Genomic DNA, 21,104 nt, shown 5'->3' on the forward strand with positions numbered 1-21,104 from the left:
GGATTTGGAACACGTGGGGATGACTGCCTGGCTCAGCGAGGTGTTGAAGATATCTGTTAGGACATCTGTCAGCTGTGCAGCACAGTCTCTCAGAACACGGCCAGGTATGTTGTCAGGTCCCGCAGCCTTGCGTGGGTTAATCCTAGATAGGGTCTTCCTTACGTTGACTGGAGACAGACAGAGCGCCCGGTCGTTGGGAGGTGTTGGCAGTTTTTGTGCAGGTGTGTCATTCTGCATTTCAAGCCGTGAATAAAAGTGGTTGAGTGCATCGGGGAGGGATGTGTCCTCATCACAGGCCTGTGGCGGGGGCTTGTAGTCAGTGATGGTCTGAATGGCTTGCCACAGGCTCCGTGTGTCTCTGCTGTCTGTGAAGTGATTGTTGATTTTTTGAGCGTATGACCGTTTTGCATTTTTGATGCCACAAGACAGACTGGCTCTTGTTGTTTTGAGGGCTGCTTTATCTCCTGATCTGAATGCTTCATCTCTGGTCTTTAGCAGTCCACGAACCTCTGCTGTCATCCATGGCTTCTGGTTTGCACGTGTGGTGATGGTCTTGGTGACTGTCACATCATCAGTGCACTTTTTGATGTAAGCAGTCATAGTTTCAGTGTACTCATGCAGGTCTGTGTGGTTGTTGTAGGTGGCTGCCTCTTTAAACATGTTCCAGTCTGTGTCCTGGAAGCAGTCCTGCAGTGCTGACTTTAAAGCTTCAGGCAAGTCTATGGTGGAAGAAAGATCTGCATGACAGAGTGACAGAAGCATATCCCTGGTGTAAGTGATGCGTAGAGAGTTCGTGGCACCCATTCCAGCTGTTAGGAAGCACATGGTGAAAGTAATCCACAAACACAGCGTCATGTCGCCCAAAAGTTCTGTGTCGCTCCCACAGTCACAAAAGACAGAACTGATAAAACAATCACACTTACTGACACTAAAGACAACTTGTTAAAAACTTAATTAAAACTGATAAACTAGTAAAAAACTTAGATAAAAAGTAGCAACATACACGCCGGGTCACTTGCAGAGCAGCGCCTTCCAGAGATGGGCACTGCCTAGGCCACATCCTACCCATAGGGAGGTATCATGTGGAGACACTGATATGGACTGACCCAGCCTGGGGCAGTACTACATATGGAATGGGTCTCTGAGGCAGGTCCTACCTGAGAGTAGGGTGGAACGACTGATAGCAGAGCCTGACAGAATGGTTTGTCAAAGGGAAGACAATACACATATGCGATCGCCCAAAGGGAATCAAGCCATATGGACACCTAGCCCAGTACTGGGGCAGACCAGAGACCCGGGCAAGCTAACACCAATACTGGGGCTGGCGTCAGACTGCTCCACCCAATTTGACTGCCGGGGCTGCCGGAGGAACTCCAACAGGGTTCACCATCCTGGAACTTCCTGGTGGAGAAAAAAGGTGCTCGTATTCCCCGGGTGAGGGGGAATGGCGCAGCAAGCATGACACCTGCCAGCTCTTCCTGCCAATTACCTGTTACCCAACATACAGGAAGAAACTGGCTCAACGCGGAGACTGTAAAATCTTGCGAAGGTGTTCGGTGTCGCACAACCTGCAGCTGTACAAATGTCTGCCAGAGAGAAGGAGAGAACACATAGGAGAAGGCAACACTATGTGTGGAGTAAGCCCTCACCCCCAGGGGGTGTGGCCCGCCTTGGGATAGGTACGCCAAGGCGATGGCATCCACTATCCAGTGGGCCAACCTCTGCTTGGAGACAGCCCTCCCTTTTTGCTGACCTCCGTAGTAGACAAAGAGCTGCTCAGAGCTTCTGAAGCTCCAGGTGTGGTCCACATATATCCATAGCTCACAGAAGTGGACGGAACTGCAGCAAAGCCAGATTCACTGCCATCAGCTCTAGGGGCACCGCGGCCCATAGAAAAGCAAGGTCCTACCAGGGGCTGAAAGAGTGGTGACACATTGGTGTGATGGCCACACGATATGTACCATGGCACCATGCCCATCTTGGGACTAGGGAGTGTAACCAGTGCTTAAGTGGTCTCATATGAAGGCAGTACAGCACTAATTGGGCGCTCTCGTTCCTGAGACATGCAGTCATACTCACCGAGTCCAACTCCACACCAAGAAAAGTGATAGAATAGAATAGAATAACTTTAGAATAGCTTTTTATTGTCATTGTACAGCTGTACAACAATTTTGTTTACTCTCATTGAAAGTACACACATACAAAGTGTACATTTAACGAATTGTAAACAATGATACAGAAAAGTAAACAAATGTAAACAGGTGTACAGTAGACAGTGCAAATGTAAACAGTTATATATACAGTTATAAATGTAAACAGTTATATATTTATATATACCAAATGTGCAAAATAGGTATATTGCAAATATAGAGTGTACAGAAGTGGATGAAATATTAATAAATACAAGAGATTAAGGATTAAATATATAAATATGAGAACAGTGTATTGCACAGCTACATCAGTAGCTGTATGAGTAGTAAGTGTATAGTTCTTAATATTCCACAACCTTGAAGTTTGTGATTGAGTGATATGCCGTGTGTTAAGATGGCATGTGGATAAAAAATGTTCTGCAGTCTGTAGGTGCATGTCTTGAGGGATCTATAGCATCTTCCAGAGGGCAACAGAGTGAAGAGGTGGTTGCCAGGGTGGGAAGAGTCCTTTATTATCTTCTGCACAGGGAAGAATTTGCTCTTTTCCCAGTTGACCTGAAGCCCCAACTGGCAGGGGTGCCGGAGCACCAGGTCCCTGTGATCGCACAACTGCTCTCCTGACTGGGCCATAATGTGCCAGTCTTCGAGATAGTCAAGGATCCTGATGCCCATTTCCCGTAACGAGGCAAAGCAACCCTCCACAACTTTCGTAAAGACACAGGGGGACAGGGAAATCCCAAAGGGGAGAACCCTGTACTGCCCATGCCCGACCGTCGAATGCAAACAGTAGGAATGGCTCTTCGAGGGAGAATCGAAACATGAACGTAAGCATTCTTCAGGTCAATTGCTGCAAACAAATCCTGGGGTTGGATGCATCTGATAATGCACTTCTGCTTCAGCATCTTGAAAGGGAGCTTGTGAAGGGACTCGCAGATCCAGGATTGGGCGAAGGACACTGCCTTTCTTGGGTACGATGTAGTAGGAGCTGTAAAAACCCCTGCCTCATCTCGGCTGGAGGGACCGGCTCGATTGCATCCTTTGCCAGGAGGACAGTAATCTCCTCGCGCAAGACAGGTACGTCTCGGACTGCCACCGAAGTCTCGAGAACGCCGCTGAATTGGTAGGTCGCCTGGCGAACTAAAATGCATAGCCAAGTCGAATACATATTTATATACATATTTATTTAACATTTCATGTAAATCAATGAACACATGGCAATCTGTTTCACTTATTGGATCATGCAGAGTATTTATAAGACTTAAATGAAATTTTCTCAACGAAGAGGTGGAAGGGACTCCTCATAAAGGCCGCTAGAGTCTGTGGTTTGGAGAGCAATCAAAAGTCTATTCAGCATTTGTGGAGTGATAGTGTGGAATCAGTGATTTGCCTGGTGCCAGATGCCCCCCCCCCCATATTTAAGTGTTGAGGATGGCACTGGAGCTCTAGAGATATTGTTATGTTAATGAAAGAGAGTTCTAATCTCTTTGGATCCGTAAAGAGAGCGATTTTGAGCTTAGCATCAGCTGAATGCTCGGTCAAGAGCAGATGCGTTACTCTCTTCATCTTGTACTAGTTGAGTCCTCTTAGAATATCTATTTCATCTGCTCACTCAGCCATTTACACTAGACTCCACGCTTGCAGAAATCATGTCTAATCAGAACAGGAGCAGAATAAAGAGACAGGAGAGGTGAGTTGACAGATGGAACCATCACTGGTTCATTGCTTCAACTTCTGGTGTAGTTTCTAAATGTACCATGTATAGTTAGCAGAGTATTTTATTGCAAAATGTTAATTCACTGTACAATGGGATTCTTTTTTGCATTTCACTCTAACTTTGTGTGCATGAAGACAGCGGATACACCGCACTACAAGAACAGACAGAAGAGGAAGAAGAAAAAGTAGAAGTCTAAGTGATAAATACACAAAAAAAAACCCCAAAAAAAACACACTGTACAAAATTAAATAGCAATTTCTTACATTTACATGCTGTTTTGCACTGTGTTCTGATTACTGTTCCTGTGAGATCAATGCAGACTCTATCTTTTTGTTCTTTTGTCAGAAGACTTCAGAAAAAAATATAATCAATATAATGCATTATGATCAAGTCACTATAAGTCATACTGCGATCAATCTTCTCTCAGAGCATAACTATATAAAAAAATATGTATATATATATATATATATATATATATATATATATATTTTTTTTTTTTTTTTTTTTTATATATAAAAAAATATAATACTGATCATATAATATATGATCAGTCCTACTTTATATTAGGTGGCCTTAACTACTATGTACTTACATTTAAATCAATCATTTGATACAATGCACTTATTGTGTACATACATGTTCTTACATTGTACTTATATTTTTTAAAAATACCTATATGTAGTTACATCTGTAATTAATTTCTGTAATTACATTTAAAGTTACACTGTTGACCCATCCCTTACACCTTAAACCACACTTAAACCTACCCATACCACCAAACCTAACCTTATCTGTATCCCACCTCAATAGCAGAAAAAGTGTACTATTTTTATATATTGTTATTATTTGTTGTTTTTTTGTTATACTGGTATACCGTGTCTGTTTCAAAACAGCTTTTAATTTGCAAGAGTATTTTCACACACCTTGTTTCCAGTCATGCTTTATTAGTTGAAACAACTTGCAGAGCATTTTTGTGTAATAACCATGTTGTCGATCTAACCACAATCCTTAAACATCGCCACAATGGAAACCTCCTATTAACATTGTGAGAGAGCATATAACTGATTTGAGGCAATGAATTTACTCGGATTATCTGAGTGTATTTAACTTGTTTACAGCATGCACTGATGTGTGCAGTATATACTTATTAAAGATGAAATGTGTGGTATTCATGTTATGACATCAGTATTGAAATGGAATATTTGATCTTTCTATTCATACAGTGTGAGCACTAAGAATCTGGAGGGTCCTTAAAAAGACTCATAGCATGCATTTAAGACATTAAACCTGTGCTTTCAATCATTTCAGGCCAAGCACCACCAGCAAGACACTTATGTCTCAATTACAAATATATAAATGTAATATAATGTGTCTGCATTATATTATAAAAAGCTAATGAAAGTCTTTATATTCTATAGGGAATCCTGAAGGAAAAAAATTAGTATCACATTTTCCACAAAAACATGAATTATCACAACTCCTTTTACAGTTTTTTCTCGATTGCTAAAACACTATAACCAGGCTTTTGAACTAAAATTTCAAAACCATAACACAATTTTTCAAAAAGCACACCCATTTTGCTGAATTATAAACGCTATTCCCCTGCTTTGACACACGAGTCAGATTTGGTGAACTGTTGCTGCAAAACTCTACACACAAATCCCTACATTTCTCAGTGCTTACACCATGTGGTCATTTAGAAAGCACTAGCATTCAATATTGTTCACTCAAGTCTGCACAGTTTGAGCTCAATTAGCACACAATTACCCAAGTGGAAACATAGGAGTCTAAATTTATCACACACAAATCAGAACCTTCGATGGATAAAGGGCCAAAGTCAGCTTACAATGTTTCTCAGAGGCTTTGGTGCATTTCTCGATTATTAGACTTTTTATAAATTTGCCATGAATTGTTCAAGTGAATCTTGACTTTCACTAATGAAGAGAATATAGATCAACCAATGGCAAACCAGTTCTCTGAAATAGCTCAAAGGTACATCTCATGAACCTTCAATTGGAAAGCATATATAGAAAGAGGACAACACAAGACTTACAAATTCTGATAGTAGACATTCTCATTTTTATTTTCGCCTTTGTGCACATATTTATTTTTCTATTCTATTCACAATGACGTTGTAATGTGTAATGTTTTTGTTTTTGTTTTTTTGGTCAGACCACTAGTAAAAGTGTAATTGTGAATCATGTCCAGTCTTTTTCAATCAATATCCCACATACAGTAATGTGTATATTTGTACTTTTGAAAGGATATATGACATACATAAGAAGTGCAGCCTTCTGTATTTCAGTACAGTAACTGTCAACCAAACTTTTGCCCTAGTTTACATCAAGTAATACTAACAGAGTGCACTGTTATATTGACAACATGACTAAGCATTTCGCCTATCTTGTTTGTGAACAATGACACAAGGACATCAGGCATGCGAGAGGATTTTCCCCCGCTGCCTGGCCAGGGCCAATATAGCCTGTGATGTTGAAGAGGTTCTTTGCCCTGTCCCAGACCAAAGACGGGATACTGGGGCAGAATAATTATTTTTGTTGTTTGCTGTATTGTACTGTACTCTACAGTACATTAAATTGAGGAATAAAACACTTGGGGAGTACCACAAGCAACACTTATTACCGGTTTTTGTAGTATTGTTTTGAATTGATCTCATCACTGTGTAAAACTGTGTTGTAGCGTGTCTGTTTTTGACTGTTTGTGTGTCATGTCTGAGAGCAAAATTTGGTTTTTCAACAATATTGAGTTGTTTTGAGTGGATAGCTTAATTTTGACCTGATAGGAAGTTTGGGGAATTGAGTTAGAAGTTATGGATTCGTGTTTACTGTTTTGAGAATAAGGCATAGTTTCAAGAAATGTGTTTAAGCAATTGAAAAAAAACGTAACATAATAAATTATAATAAATGTTTCTTGAGCAGCAAATCAGCATATTAGAATGATTTCTGAAGGATCATGTGACACTGAAGACAGGAGTAATGATGCTGAAAATTCAGCATAAATTGCATAATAACAATCACTCTAGAGAGCATTTGTTTGGAGATATGATTATTTATTATTTTTCTATTTATAAATCTAGTCTCTCTTTTATTTGTGGTTGAAGATTAATGTACACTTTCACATTACATATCATCTGTCATATAAAATGTTATACAAGGTTATTGGCTGTTAATTAATCACAGTAAAAATCTTGATCTCTCCTCGTGATCTGTAGCAGATATATCTGATATTTTGTTTTAATTTGACACTTAGTGCACATGGTCCTGTTTTAACGGTCTTATCTTATATGCGACACAGTAAACACAGCTTTGATGTCTCTCACATACAAGCTATCTTTGTTTATTGCTGCAGATCGGTACGAGACAGTTCCAGGTTGTCAGGCATACCAGGGCCAGAGTGAAAGAAAGCAGTGAGCGCTGATAAGCTGTCATAAACAGGAAGCCGGATCTAAATTAATTTCCTGCTGCTGTGATCCTGCAGAATGCTAGCAAATGGAAGTCAAATGTTTGGGCGGTAGATAAGACACAGACTGTTGGACAATCAAATTTATGCCACAATATAGTAAACAATGGAGAAAAACACACAGCATAAAATGGAGCAGTAGAGAATAACATTGCAGGACAAATAAACAAGAACAGCTGATACATGTATGAATGATGTGAAGAGTAGATCTTTTTTAATGTCCCAAAAGATTTATGTTTCAAATAAATGTTGTCCTTTTGAACTTTCTATTCATTACAAAATGTTGAAAATTGCCATGGTTTCCATAAAAATAAAAAATAAAAAAATTATAATAATGATAAAAAAATAAGCATCACAACTGTTTTCCCAGACATGCCCCCAATTGTTATGATCGTAACAATTGGGGGCTCGTCCGGGATCTGAACCCAGGACCATTCATACCTCCACAAGTTTGAAGCTGCAGTCCCACTTTATATTAGGTGGCCTTGACTACTATGTACTTACATAAAAAAATAAGTACAATGTACTTACTATGTTCATATTGTATTGCGAAACACTTTTGCTGCTATTGAGGTGGGATACGGGTAAGGTTAGGGACAGGATTGTTGGTATGGGTAGGTTTAAGGGTGGGTTAAGGTGTAAGGGATGGGATATTATAAATGTAATTACAGAAATCAATTACAGATGTAACTACATGAAGGTATTTTAAAGATATAAGTACAAACATGTATGTACACAATAATTATATTGTACCAAATTATTAATTTAAATGTAAGTACATAGTAGTTAAGTCCAATTAATATAAAGTGGGACCGAAGCAGCTAATGAATGTTCATTTTGAAATTGACATATCATAGACAAATTTCCAATAGCTATGAGTGAAAAACGAGGCCCCAGTTGTCCTAAACCTCCATAGTCTAGGGGTGATAATTTCAGTGCTTATTAAGCATCACAGCATACATGTTTGATTGCTATGTGGATGAGTAATTCCTCACTGAATTTGAAATAAACAAGGGGTGTCTCGAAGCGCTGCGTACCTCTCAGGTCCTGCCGTGACCGCAGCCAGGCTGAGTATTATCAAACGCTTCTCTCCGTGTTGAGCGATATGGAGAATTGGCTGATTGAAGCCTCATGTCTTTCCACACACACTGAGTCTGTGAGAGAGCATTCAACCGGCCGGGCCCGATGCCAGCACAATCTCGGCCCACAACCAGCTTTTGATTAAACCACAAGGTTATCAGCTCCGATTCTCTGCCCTGCTCTCCTCTCTCACGGGCTGCTTCAGAAATATATGTTTTCCTCATGACTTAATAAAAGCTAGCCAAGCCTCTCTTGTATTCATCTGTTATAAATATTCCTAATTTGCACTCTCTCTCTCTGTTCCTCTCCTACACAACTAATAAAGGACAAAATGGCTCTGTCATTTCATAGTGTTCGGTGTTTATCAGCCCTATTTTCTCTCTCTCACTAATCTTGTCGATATGTCTCTGTGGGAGTGTAACATGATAAATCTTCTCAAGGTCCATAGGCGGAATTGCTTCCCTCAGAATTGTGTAACACGGGGAAATATTCATCTGAACAACAATATCTCTTTCTCCGTGCCCACGCGTTGAACCTTGAAATCAGAAAATTGCACATGTGGCCTTTCATGAGAAACTTTCTAATGAAAGCATTTATTAATCACCAGAGTTCACATATTAAAACGGAAAAAAAAAGCATTGATGATCAGAATTATCCTGGTTGAATATTTTTCATCATCATTTAAAGAGGTCACGAAATGGAGATTTAAAATAATTTTGATATTTACACATATTATATTACTCTGCAATAAAAACAACCGAGCATTTCAGAACTCAAAACTAACTCCCCAGTTTAAAATTTTAATGATTTATTTCTACCCTTAAAAAATATGTATATATATATATATATATATATATATATATATATATATTAGTTCTAGAGTATTTCTATGGACAGTAGTCATTATTTAGAAATTTTTGACCGAATGCCACGATTGATTTAGGTATTCCTTACAGCTGTGTAATAAATTGCATTAGATTACTTCTATCGGTCATTACTGTATGTTAGTTGTGGTCAGCAACCACTGCCCTGTCCATCTTCTATTTCACTTTCTCTGTTTGTTCCAGTGCAATAGATGTGCCTAAATGTGCTTGTTTTCATAAGAATAAGCCGTAAAAAGAGAGCCTTTAAATGGGATGAATATCATTATCATAGTGGGAGTACAGATGGGTGCATATTATTTCTAATATTTCTTCATCTCATGAAATATGAATGTCTGCCTGTGCGGTTTGTAAAATTACTTTTCTCATTGTTTCGTTTACCCTCCAGCCAGAGCTGGTTTTGAAATTAGCCTTTACATTCAAGTGAAGTACTATTGTATCTTATCTGATTTATCTTGCATTTCAGATTTGGGCATTATTTTAATTTGAAGAGTATGTTAGTTAGAGTATGTCTTAATTTTCCTATGCCACTTTTATATCTTTGTTTGGTTTGTTTTATGAATTATGAGCTTGTAAACTCTAGGAAACTTCAGAAAATATCCTGATATCCATATGCATGAATACAGCAGAATGGGGAATTTTACTGCATGATTTGTTACATTGGCCGCTTTTGGTGACAGAAATAAACCAGACCTCAAACAAATATTAAAGTTTCTTCTGGTAATATTAAAGTTAAACTAAGGCTTGCTGATTATTTCCTTGTTGAAATTAATTTGCAAACCTATTTTTAAGTCATGTGCTTATAGACCTCATGTTGCATAGAAATGTACACTGTTTCTACACAATATATATATTTTTTTTAAGAAGAAGCGATCCTACAATTCTTTAATCATTTATAGTCTCATATGGAAGCTTGTTTCCACTGAAACAAAATATATGCATACAGTAAATGCATTATTAAAAGTTAATTGCAACATTTTCACTTTAATTGTACATCTCACAACTGTGAATTAAACCTTGCAATTTTTAGTTTACTTCTCACAATTCAGGCTTTTTCCCTCATAATTCTATAAACTGGTGCAAAATAACATAAAAAGATGTTACCTCATAATTGCAGGATATAAACTCGAAATCCTGAGGGGTAAAAAAAGTTTTGATTGCAAGATATGTAGTTTGCAGTTGCCTTTGTATTGCATTATTTTGTGGCACAAACAAGCTTCGATACACTCATGTCATTTTAACATGACACTGTATTTTTATTCTTTTTATTTATTTTTTTTTCATTTAATGACATTTTAAATTAATTTATATTTAAATATATAAATATTTCTGAAAGTATTACAGTGTTGTTTATGCCTCAGTGACTTTCACACTGTGTCAGTGCTTGACACAAACATTATTTTACCTATATAATGATATATTTACAGTATTCATAGTCCCAAAAATAGACTTTTGATGTTGATTTGAAATATGACATGGACATATTTCTGTGAGATTCACCCAACAATCCCTTTGTCCCTGAGGAGGTGTATCATTCTCGTATCCTCGGCTCCTAGCATCACCTTCTGAGAGCTGAGTAGCTCTGTGATACCTTTCAAGATAAGAACCATGAAGGTATCGGAGACAGAACCCGCTCTCACATGTCACTCTTCCCACTTTACTTGACTGCATATAGGACGAACTGTACTTTGAAAACCTTTTGTCTGGAGCAAATCCATGTGTGTGCGATAGCAGTGGGTGCCACATGGCTATGCAGTTGATTTGCCAAAGGGATAAATGAACATAATCTGTCACTGTGTTGTGCTCTCTGCAGGGGAATGCAGCTGTCTGGAAGGTTATGCCCCTGACCCCGAGCATAAACATCTCTGCGTCCGCACTGATTGGGGCCGCAATGAAGGGTGAGTGCTGCAAACCACTATGTCAATGCCTCACAAATAGGCCAAACTAAAAGCCAGGACAGGAGGGAGATGAGCTGGGGGAAGAGAGAGACCGCAACACAGAGAGAGAGAGAGATACGATTCATCACCTCACCTCATGCCAAGTGTAGTAACTACTCTTCCTGACTCTTATGGCGCATGTTAATGAACTCACTCAAGCAAACAGCTGGTCCAAAAAAATGACAGCAGATCTTTCGGGCCAGACATCGACTCCAGTCTGAGACTTAAAAAAACCTGGGACAGTGTTACACTTGACATAACAACAGCTGCCATGCCTCCAGGAAATTTTAAAAATCTAATCTTAAAAGTAATCTTTTAACCAAAGCGACCAATTGTAAGTCGCTTTGGATAAAAGCGTCTGCCAAATGACTAAATGTAAATGTAAATGTAATCTAAAAGTAATGAAAGAGTAGTCTGATAATATTACCTAAAATGTGTAATGTAATGTCTATGTTACAAACTGAAATTTATGTAATGTAAGTTGGAATCAGTAACAGATTACAATTTGTAAGCAATCTACCCAGCACTGGCAACTAGATAGCAACAGTCAGTCAGTGCTGCGCCTAAGGACCTCCCAGTTCTCTTTAGTAACGACCTAGCAACACCCTAGAAACACTGCAACATCCTAGCATCACAACATACTTACTGTTACTATATTAATTTTTCAGCTAAAACCCTTAGCATTTATACTCACAAAGCCTCTTTTTGTGTTTGTCCCACAGTCCGTGGCCTTACTCAAACTTGGAAAGAGGTTACGACCTTGTCACAGGCGAACAGGCTCCAGAGAAGATTTTCAGGTAAGAACCAGATCTCCCCACCTGTCTGTCCTCTAAAATAAGGTCCCATGCTAAACACAACAGTCCCTGGGGTGTCCCTGTCAAGGCAGTGCATCCCCGCCTGCTGTCAGCTGCCCTCATACTGAACACAGTACTTCACAGATTGCCTGCGGGGCAGCACTGTGGTTTTCCTGGTAGGAGTTGCCCTAGGCATGTTCCACCTGAAAGAGGAGGGAGATCTACCGGAGCCCTGGGCCTCGTTCTATTTTAAAGCAGGGTCTAGGGCCACTGTGAGTGTTTAGTGTGTCTATATATTTATTTTTCATGTTCTCAAGAATATAGTGGAGATAGAAAGGGAACGAGGACAGGTCACAAACCGCAACATGCCACTTTGGATTTCTCGATGTTTCAGTCCTGCAGGCGTGACAGTCTGAAAAGCTTCTGCCCTTAAAATATCTGCTGTAACTCATCACATGTATTGCAGCAGGCCTGACTGCAGTCTGAATGTTGCATGTTGATTTTTATAACCAAGCTCATTGGAAATATGTGACTACATTTCTCAAAAACCTCAAATGCTGGTACATTTCACTGCACTTTTCAGATTACACATCCAGAAGAGGCACTATATAAGCAAGTACATTTACATAGGCAAGTACATTTTTGTTAAAAGAGCTACTTATTTAGCAGTTTCACAGGGCTAAATAACATGTTCAATTTTCTTTGAAACAATCATATTTGGTTAACAATCATATTTGACGTTGGTTTATGCATAGCAATTAATTTGTTGAAGAAGCCATGCTATTTTAGTTTGCTTCTATAAGTCATTGATCTCTTTTATCAGACGCAAGGACTTCACATCACAAGTGCAATGTTGTACCGGGTGCGCTTCTGAGCAAGTTTACTATGCAGGAAATCAATACATGTGAAGCCGGTTATGTGATGCAAACATAAAAATGCATTAACAGAAGCAAACATCGTTGGTGTTCTATTTACTCTTTAGTGCCTCTAGTGTTCCTTTGGCTGGATGGTGTTGTGAAATGTATGTATGAGACATAGACAGTTACATGTTTCCATAAAAATATAAAAGTGAGACATAATATTTAAAGACGAGAAAGAACTTGTGTATTAATGCTAAATTTAGTTGCTTATGGATGCTGAGCAATTACAATTATCCAAAATAGTCATTATCATATTTATTTGCTATATAAACCATTATTTACTTGATGTTTCTGCATATAAATGTTACTGTGATACAAAATTACTCACACCATGATATAGGACGTTGTCATGCAGTCCACCCATATAGTTTCAGTCATTTCAACTAAAACAAATGTGTATTTTATGCAGGACAATTACCTGATGTAATGACTATTTCTCACTTTGATTATCCCTATTCAATTCTGTCTGTCGTTAATTAAATGTGAAGATACATTCCATTATTTTCCTAATTTTCAGACTATAAGCATGAAGCTGTTTTTTTTTTTTTTTTTTACTTTGGATTTTACCCGAAGGAGAAAATAAATGAAATTTATATCATCCCATTTACCCTCTCCTTACTCACCCAAGCTGTCATCACTCTTAACCACCTGACAACTCAAGTCATTTAGTTCAGCTGGCAGCAGTTGACTGATAGTGGACTGAGGAAAGCAATCGAAGCCCTCTGAAGTGTCAATTGATGGGCTGAAGCAAGGCCAGGGTTATCGCTGAGCTTTAGTGCGGTGGGGCCTTGTGTCAGATTGATATATGATAAAAGTGCATGTTATCATACAAATTTAATTCCCAGAATATAGATTAATTGGCTAAATTAATATTATATTACCTCAATTATTTTAGCTCTACAGTTACCTTGACAAAATAATCATGGTGCTAATAAACAAATGATGTATTAGTCAGCTGTAGTTAATATACGTTATGTATGTGCCAATTGAAGGGAAATAAAGCAATAAGCCCCAAGAAGCTGTGGTTTACTGTGAATTTATAACAGTTAAGGAGTGTTGTTAAGCACAATACTGTAATAAATTCATTGTAAACCATGGCTTCACGGGGCTTATTGATTTTTATAAAACAATTATTCTATATACGTAGCAAGGTTTCATAAAATAAAACAAAGCAAATAAAATGCAATGCTATTAATACAAGTATTAATCTATGTGATTGCAACAAAGTGAAAAGCACAGATGCAGTATTTATGCAATGCAGATATATTGCAGATGCAATATTTAGTTATTTATTTAGCTTTAATTTTAGTAGTTTTATTTATTGTACTTATTTAATTTATTAAAAAAACAAAAACATAAAACTATTTTAATAAACAAATATCTGATTTTTAAATAGCTTTAGTTCAAAATAATAACACTGCCACATTTTCTTTGACCATTAGTGTACCTATAAAAGTTCTATATGTAAATGACTTGTGGAAATGAGTTGCAGTGCACTTATACAGGTCATGGAGTTGCAGACAGGTTCTGAAATTAAGAGTGTGACCACACTAATGCCTTTAATTTCGAAGAATGTGACAAATTCTGTTTTCCATTATATGACCACTTCTCCATTATACAATCATTTCTGCAGATTTGCCGTGTATATTTTAATTGTCTTTTTTATTATTTAGTTATTATTATTATTATTATTTTACTAAACACCTTTGTGTATGTCATTAGCACAAAACTATTGTCTAGTTTGATAGTCTTCATTTGCACATGCTGTGAAGAACAAATCTCTCTCAGTCAGTGTGGCTTTCTTGTAATAAGCAGCTGTTTTTATTCCAGCAAGTTCCAGAGGGTCATTGAAATTCAGATGACACATCACGCTCTTGTGTTCATGTTCCTCACGCTGCAGGTCATCCTATAGTCTGGGTCAAGGCCTATGGCTGCCAGTCAGCAAGAGCTTTGTGGTTCCTCCAGTGGAGCTGTCAATCAACCCTATAGCCAGCTGTAAGACGGATGTGTTGGTTACAGAGGACCCTGGAGAAGTGCGGTGAGTTAATCACAGCTTAACTCAACAAGCCCACCTGTGTGTTTCAATACATTCTAGACTGAGAATGGACATCAGAAGACAGAAATGTGTTGCTGCTGTAACTGATGGGTTGATTGTAATTTATTAAGCCTGATCTGGATCTTTTTTTATATGAGCAGGTTTATTCAAGATATTTAATTACATGCCCTTGACCCAGCCAACATATTGCTATTGCACAAACTTGTGTTAGTTTTTCGTTTGTTTGTTTTGTTGAATTTTTTGCTTGTTGTTGTTCCCACAAAATCTCTGAACTGACAGATTTTCAAACAGGCTTCCATTAAGACTGTTATTTCTTCTGGAGCTAAAGTGGCTCACATACTTCAGAGTGTTTATTTCATTCACTAAGCAACTTTCAGCAACTAGTCCTACACTCTCCGAAAAAAAAGGGAAAAAAAATTGTCACTGGGCCAGTAATTTATCTGTACCTTATTCAATTGTTAAGCTGTAAACACTTAAGTGCTATTCTAATCATCAATGACGGGTGTCAGTCCTTTCTTCCTGTGTCTTGTGTTTCCCCTCCTCTCGTGCCCATATTTGGTTTTCCTGTTCCCTTTTAGTTTCCTTAATTAGTTTCCAGCCGTGTGTTATTAAATATCTAGTTTACTCCTGTTTATAAGCCCTGTCTGTAAACTCGCCATGCGCCGACGGCGTGAGATGACGCCATGTTGAATCATCTGTTCTGGCTCGGGTCCAATTACCATCGCCCTGTAGACCTCCCAGACACCACTGGACTAACTTGGAGAGAAGGGATCTTCCGGTGTCTGGGAAGTGTCCGGGCTCGAGCTCACCCAAGCCCAGTGCCAGTCCCTCGAAGGCGCTATGCTCTGCCTGTGCCCACAGAGTGCCCTCTTGTGCCGGCCCCTCGAATGCACTTTGCAATGCCCGCGCCTCCAGAACGCCCTCCAGTCCTGTCTTCCTGTGTCTTGTTTCCCCTCCTCTCGTGCCCATATTTGGTTTTCCTGTTCCCTTTTAGTTCCCTTGATTAGTTTCCAGCCGTGTGTTATTAAATATCTAGTTTACTCCTGTTTATAAGCCCTGTGTTCCCTGCGTCTGGTGTCAGCTGTTATTCGTCATTCGTTGTGTTCAGTGTCTCCTGCGACTCCTGTGTTCTAGCGTTCGAATGAATAAAGTCAATGTTTGGAAAAGTTCCTCGCCTCCTCGTTCCCTTGCTCCCGAGAAATTGGTTGGGAGAGATATCAGTGTTAATATACTGTATATCTGTATTATGTAACGTACGTTGCTCTAATCAAAAATGTTACTGTAATTAATTTCCGACATTTTGACAGATAACTGTTCGTATTTACCTGTGAAAACAAGAGATTCTTTGACCATTCCAGGCAATTATTATTGGGATATATTGTAAATTAAATCAGGAGAGCAGCCCACAAAATGTGCAGTATATGTTGTCCTTTTTCATACTATTACAGCGGAATGCGAAGGGAAAAAAATAAAATAAAACCACGAGGAAAATAATGCAGCGACTGAAAAGAGCTCTTGCCATATAGTCATGTTATAACATATCACATTAAAATACCAAGCATTACGTTATTCTCATGATGTCTGAAAGTAAGACATGAAGGAAAAGCGACAGCTCATTCAGTCAAACAAACGGATAAGCTTTATTTGTAGGGCAACCTAATGATTTTAAATGATTAATTTCAGTCTTTCTGAATGGAAGTTCCCCAAACCAGAAGTGCCGGACGTGTATACAGCCTTTAAGATGTACATCCTTTTAAATTGAGACCTTGTATTTTATTTGATCATTTTAATTTAATGTGTTGCAATTATTTAACTTATTTGGTTCTGTAGTCTATTGAAATTCACTGGATTGTTTCATCCAGTACATCTCTGTTCTAAGTGAAATGTTCAGGCAGTTATTAATAGACTTCTCAAAGCCCTTTATCTGACATTACTCTTGCCTCTTCATTTCTGATAGCCCCACAGCTGCTGTTGGCTGAAATGTCCTCAGGGAAACAAGCTATTTACAGTATTACGTTTTCACAACCAAGCTGTTTTCATCATTATTGCAATCCCAACATATGCCAAGCTGTTCTTACAGTGTCAGCATATACTCTAATATGTATCAGTTATAGACTAAGAGCAGGAGCATCATGCACCTATTTATTTGTGTATTTAAGCACCAGTGACAGTCTGGATATAGTCTAGTGGTATAGTGGTTGTTTCTGTTTAGCCCCGTATAATATGATAGTTTGTTAGAGTTTCAAGAAAGATTAAATAATTTACTGGAGTGTGAATTCAGTGTATTGTTCCCAGACACTTAATTGCATTTTAATTGCAATTAAATTAAAATGTATTGCAGTTAATTTATTGAAATGAAATTAGCTGACATTGAGTGCTTTTCTTTTCTTTTTGGTGCTTGCAGACATCTTTATATGTAATTTCATAATTACTTAAAGCCTTTGAAATATGGTTAAATTGCACTGCCGAATTTTAACACATTTATGGCAAACTAAAATATGTGTAGACTTTAATTATACATTAAGTACTTAAATTGAGGATAAAAATGCTGTATTCAATTTAAATGTAATATCAAATAACACACTACATTTTAAATTATAATCTTTCCATGTGCTTTAGTATTTTAGTCAACACATCAAAATAAGTGCTCTTCTTTAAATCATGACAGAAGATTATTAAAACCTAATGATTTTTAAATCTAACTTGTATTTTGACATCATTACAAAGCTCACTTTTTACATTTATTATTATTATTATTACATTTACAATTAATAGTGTGTTATCTGCAATAGCTTTATTCAAATAAGTAAACTACAAATGCATGTTTAATACAATTAAGTGAACTTCTTTTTCACAAGGGGAGTATTTCTATTTAAAGGGGTCATGGCACAAAAATAAATGCATATATATATATATATATATATATATATATATATATATATATATATATATATATATATGTGTGTGTGTGTGTGTGTGTGTGTGTGTGTGGAAACATTATTTTCGACCCTTATTCTGTCGCTCTCTCTAAAATGACCTGTTTTAAGGAGCTTGTCCTTTAAGGCTTGAGAAACTTTTTTTTTTATTTTTTTTCCAGCAGTAAATTTGTTCTTAAAAGCCTGTCAGTGAAGGAATTATGTTCTTGGTTGCAAGTACATTACAGAAAATTTAAGCAGTTCTGGCACACTGGAGTATTAGCTTTGCCAAATAAGTAAAGCGTTGTAAATGTTGCTTAATCTTGTACTGCAGTTGTACATTTTGTGTCCAGAAATGGGATTAAGCTTCTTTCATAGAAAACACCTTCTCTCATTTCCCCCTCATACACTTAGATCATTTCTGAGCTCTGATGATGAATAGCATTCATTAACATTTCAATTTCATCCCAGAATGAGGTGGCCATGTCTCTGGCCTTTGGGAAGTGGGGCAGTGACCTGCAATTGGCTTCCTCCAGAATGGAAATGAAGCTGGCTTTCCACCAGAAGTGTAAACGTGTGCAGCTCTACGTCTCCTGATCTGTTTTAAAGGGGTGGTTGATTGCGATTTCACTTTTTTAACATTAATTGGTGTGTAATGTTGCTGTTTGAGCATAAACAATATCTGAAAAGTTACTAAGCTGAAATTTCAATGCAAATGGAGATACTGTCTTTTAAAATTATGGCAGTTTAATGCCTACAAAAATGGCTCATAGGGACTACAACGAGTTACTTCCCGGATTCATTGCGTCACGAACTAAACCCCACCCCCGGGAACACGAACTAAACCCCACCCCCGGGAACACACAGCAAAGGGGGCGAGGCCATGCTGCGCTGCTTTAGAGAAGAGGAAGAGAAAACTAGGGGTGCACGTAAAAAATCTATTTATATATGAATCACGATTCTGTCTTCTAACGATTCTAATGGATTTCCAAGTTTCAAAATCAATGTTCTAAAGCAGTGGTTCTTAATCATGTTCCTCGCATCCCCCTGCTCTGCACACGCTCTACATCTCTCTCTCTCTCTCGTTCAGATCTTCAGCTAAGCTCCAACAATGAACTGTTCCAATTATACACTTATTTTCACAGCTATGAGAAGAGTTATACATGCGTGCGGTTGCCGTACTGTATTAAAGCTTTTTTAATCAGTATAAAACCGTATATTAAAAGCTAACAGAAGCAGTAGCATTTACAAATAACAATGTATCTAAAAGTATGAGACAACAACAAACAAACATACCAAGAGCTGTGCTTGCACAGGTTCTGCGCAATCCTCTTCACTAATAACCTCTGTGTCTCAATCGAGCTCGAATTGATAAGCAATATAGACGACGCCATTGTTTACAATACAACCGGAGCACATGCACTGAGCTGAGGAGCGGGACGTTTAGATGCGCACTAGAGGCGGTTTAGCGAATCACAACACACTGGGCCAGCTAACCAATCTGAGCCCATCACGTATTTCTGAGGGAGGGGCTTCATAAAGCCAGGAAATAATCTGGGCATTTATCAGAGAACGGACAGAGCGGTGTAGAATAAAGGTAAATTATGTGAAAAACAATGCTTAAAAAAAAAGAAAAAACGAACACGTTAGACTGCACTGCACCCCATGAACACAATCAAGCATAGAAAAAAAAGTCAACCACCTCTTTAACATACATTTTTCTGTTGAAAAAACAAAAACAAAAAGAGAATGGTCTCAATTAAGGTGACAGCAATAAACTACATAATATATAGTCGCACTAAATGCAAAACAAAAACAAAGCAAGACACCCTATTTTTTATGACAAAGCAGCGGCTTTGCAATCAATATTTCACTGTTATTTCACCGTCCTAAAATGCCATGCAGAAGCATCAAACTGAATTGTTGAAGCAATAACAAACAGCACATTACCAGTATAATAGACTTGTTTCTCAAGTCTATTAGCTATTTTTATCCCACACAAACACACTCTTTCTAAAGGAGGTACATGAAGGCTTTAATCCTGTGCTCAATAATGAACTTGACACACGTGATTTTAATATGATATTCTACCATGAATCTTCTTCTTCTGACACATGGCATTTAGTAAGATTATTCTCTCGCTCTCTCTCTCTCTCTCTCTCTCCCTCTCGTGCATACTGTATTTCACACAATTGTGTCTCCCCAGTAGCCTATTATTTCTCTCTAATGTGTGAGTATTCAAAGTGTTTATTGTAAGTAAAATGCAGCCCTATTTCAATCAAACTCTAACTTTACAGCTTGCATACATTCAGACTTGCTGACTTGAATGATTTATTAAGCATAATTAGTACTTAACATCATGGCACGGACAAAATAATAACTTTGAGGACGGAAACATCCATTTTATGAGTGATTAGTGGAGTTTCAGAGGAATACATTATATCAGTGTAATGTATCTGGAAAATAATTAGTTGCTGTTGCACAGGAAATGTCTGTCACATCACACGCAGCACAATGAATAATGAGCTCCTCTTAATTATGCAAATGAGATTCAGTGGGAAGACACACGAGTGAAGGCTGCCGACTGGAGCCAACTAAAAACAAAACAGCATATTCAACTATGACAAGCAAATGCACTGTACTCTTACTATTATTACATTACTGTTTCAAGTCTTTTAAAGTTTTTTTTTTTTTTTTTTTTTTTTTTTTATCTGACACCCTGAATGTATTTTGAGAAATATGATCATTATACATTTGTTCAATTGCACAAATGAAATAGCATATAATTGTGTTTGTATAATCCATAAATCGATTAAATAAAAATTTAAACAATATATGTTAATAAAAAAAGTGGTGATTACAAGCAGGTATACAAATTTTGTATACATTTTGTCAAACATTTTGTAAAGTTTACTAAACATAAAGGTCCTTATAGCTCTCTTGTTCAAAGAGTTTCTGGTATTGTCAAAGATTACTTTCACAATTTTCAGTGAACAGAACCATGAAGTCAGGGTCAGAGCTGAGATATGAACTCAGATCAGTGGAATGATAGTCAGACTCTCAAACCTTGACCCACTGTGAGCTGGTGAACCCAAACAGAAAGATGCACCCTAGAGATGTTCAGATGCAATAGAATTTGGTAAAAGTTCAAGCAAAAAAGGGACCAAAAATACACAGATA

The 21,104-nt window shown here is 37.8% G+C and overlaps 1 protein-coding gene across 1 annotated transcript in view; it reads left to right on the forward strand.

Moving 5' to 3' along the window:
- LOC306869424 (astrotactin-2-like) overlaps nt 1-21,104 on the forward strand; it is a gene marked incomplete at both ends in the record, with an annotated part of 458,741 nt that overhangs the window by 227,442 nt on the left and 210,195 nt on the right. The window contains 3 exons of the mRNA XM_079416194.1: nt 11,116-11,200; nt 11,962-12,036; nt 14,854-14,991. Coding sequence (XP_079272320.1) covers nt 11,116-11,200; nt 11,962-12,036; nt 14,854-14,991 — 298 coding nt within the window. The remainder of the gene's footprint in view (nt 1-11,115; nt 11,201-11,961; nt 12,037-14,853; nt 14,992-21,104) is intronic.

Source organism: Barbus barbus, assembly GCF_936440315.1.
Source record: "Barbus barbus genome assembly, chromosome: 5".
Classification (NCBI taxonomy): Eukaryota; Metazoa; Chordata; class Actinopteri; order Cypriniformes; family Cyprinidae; genus Barbus; species Barbus barbus.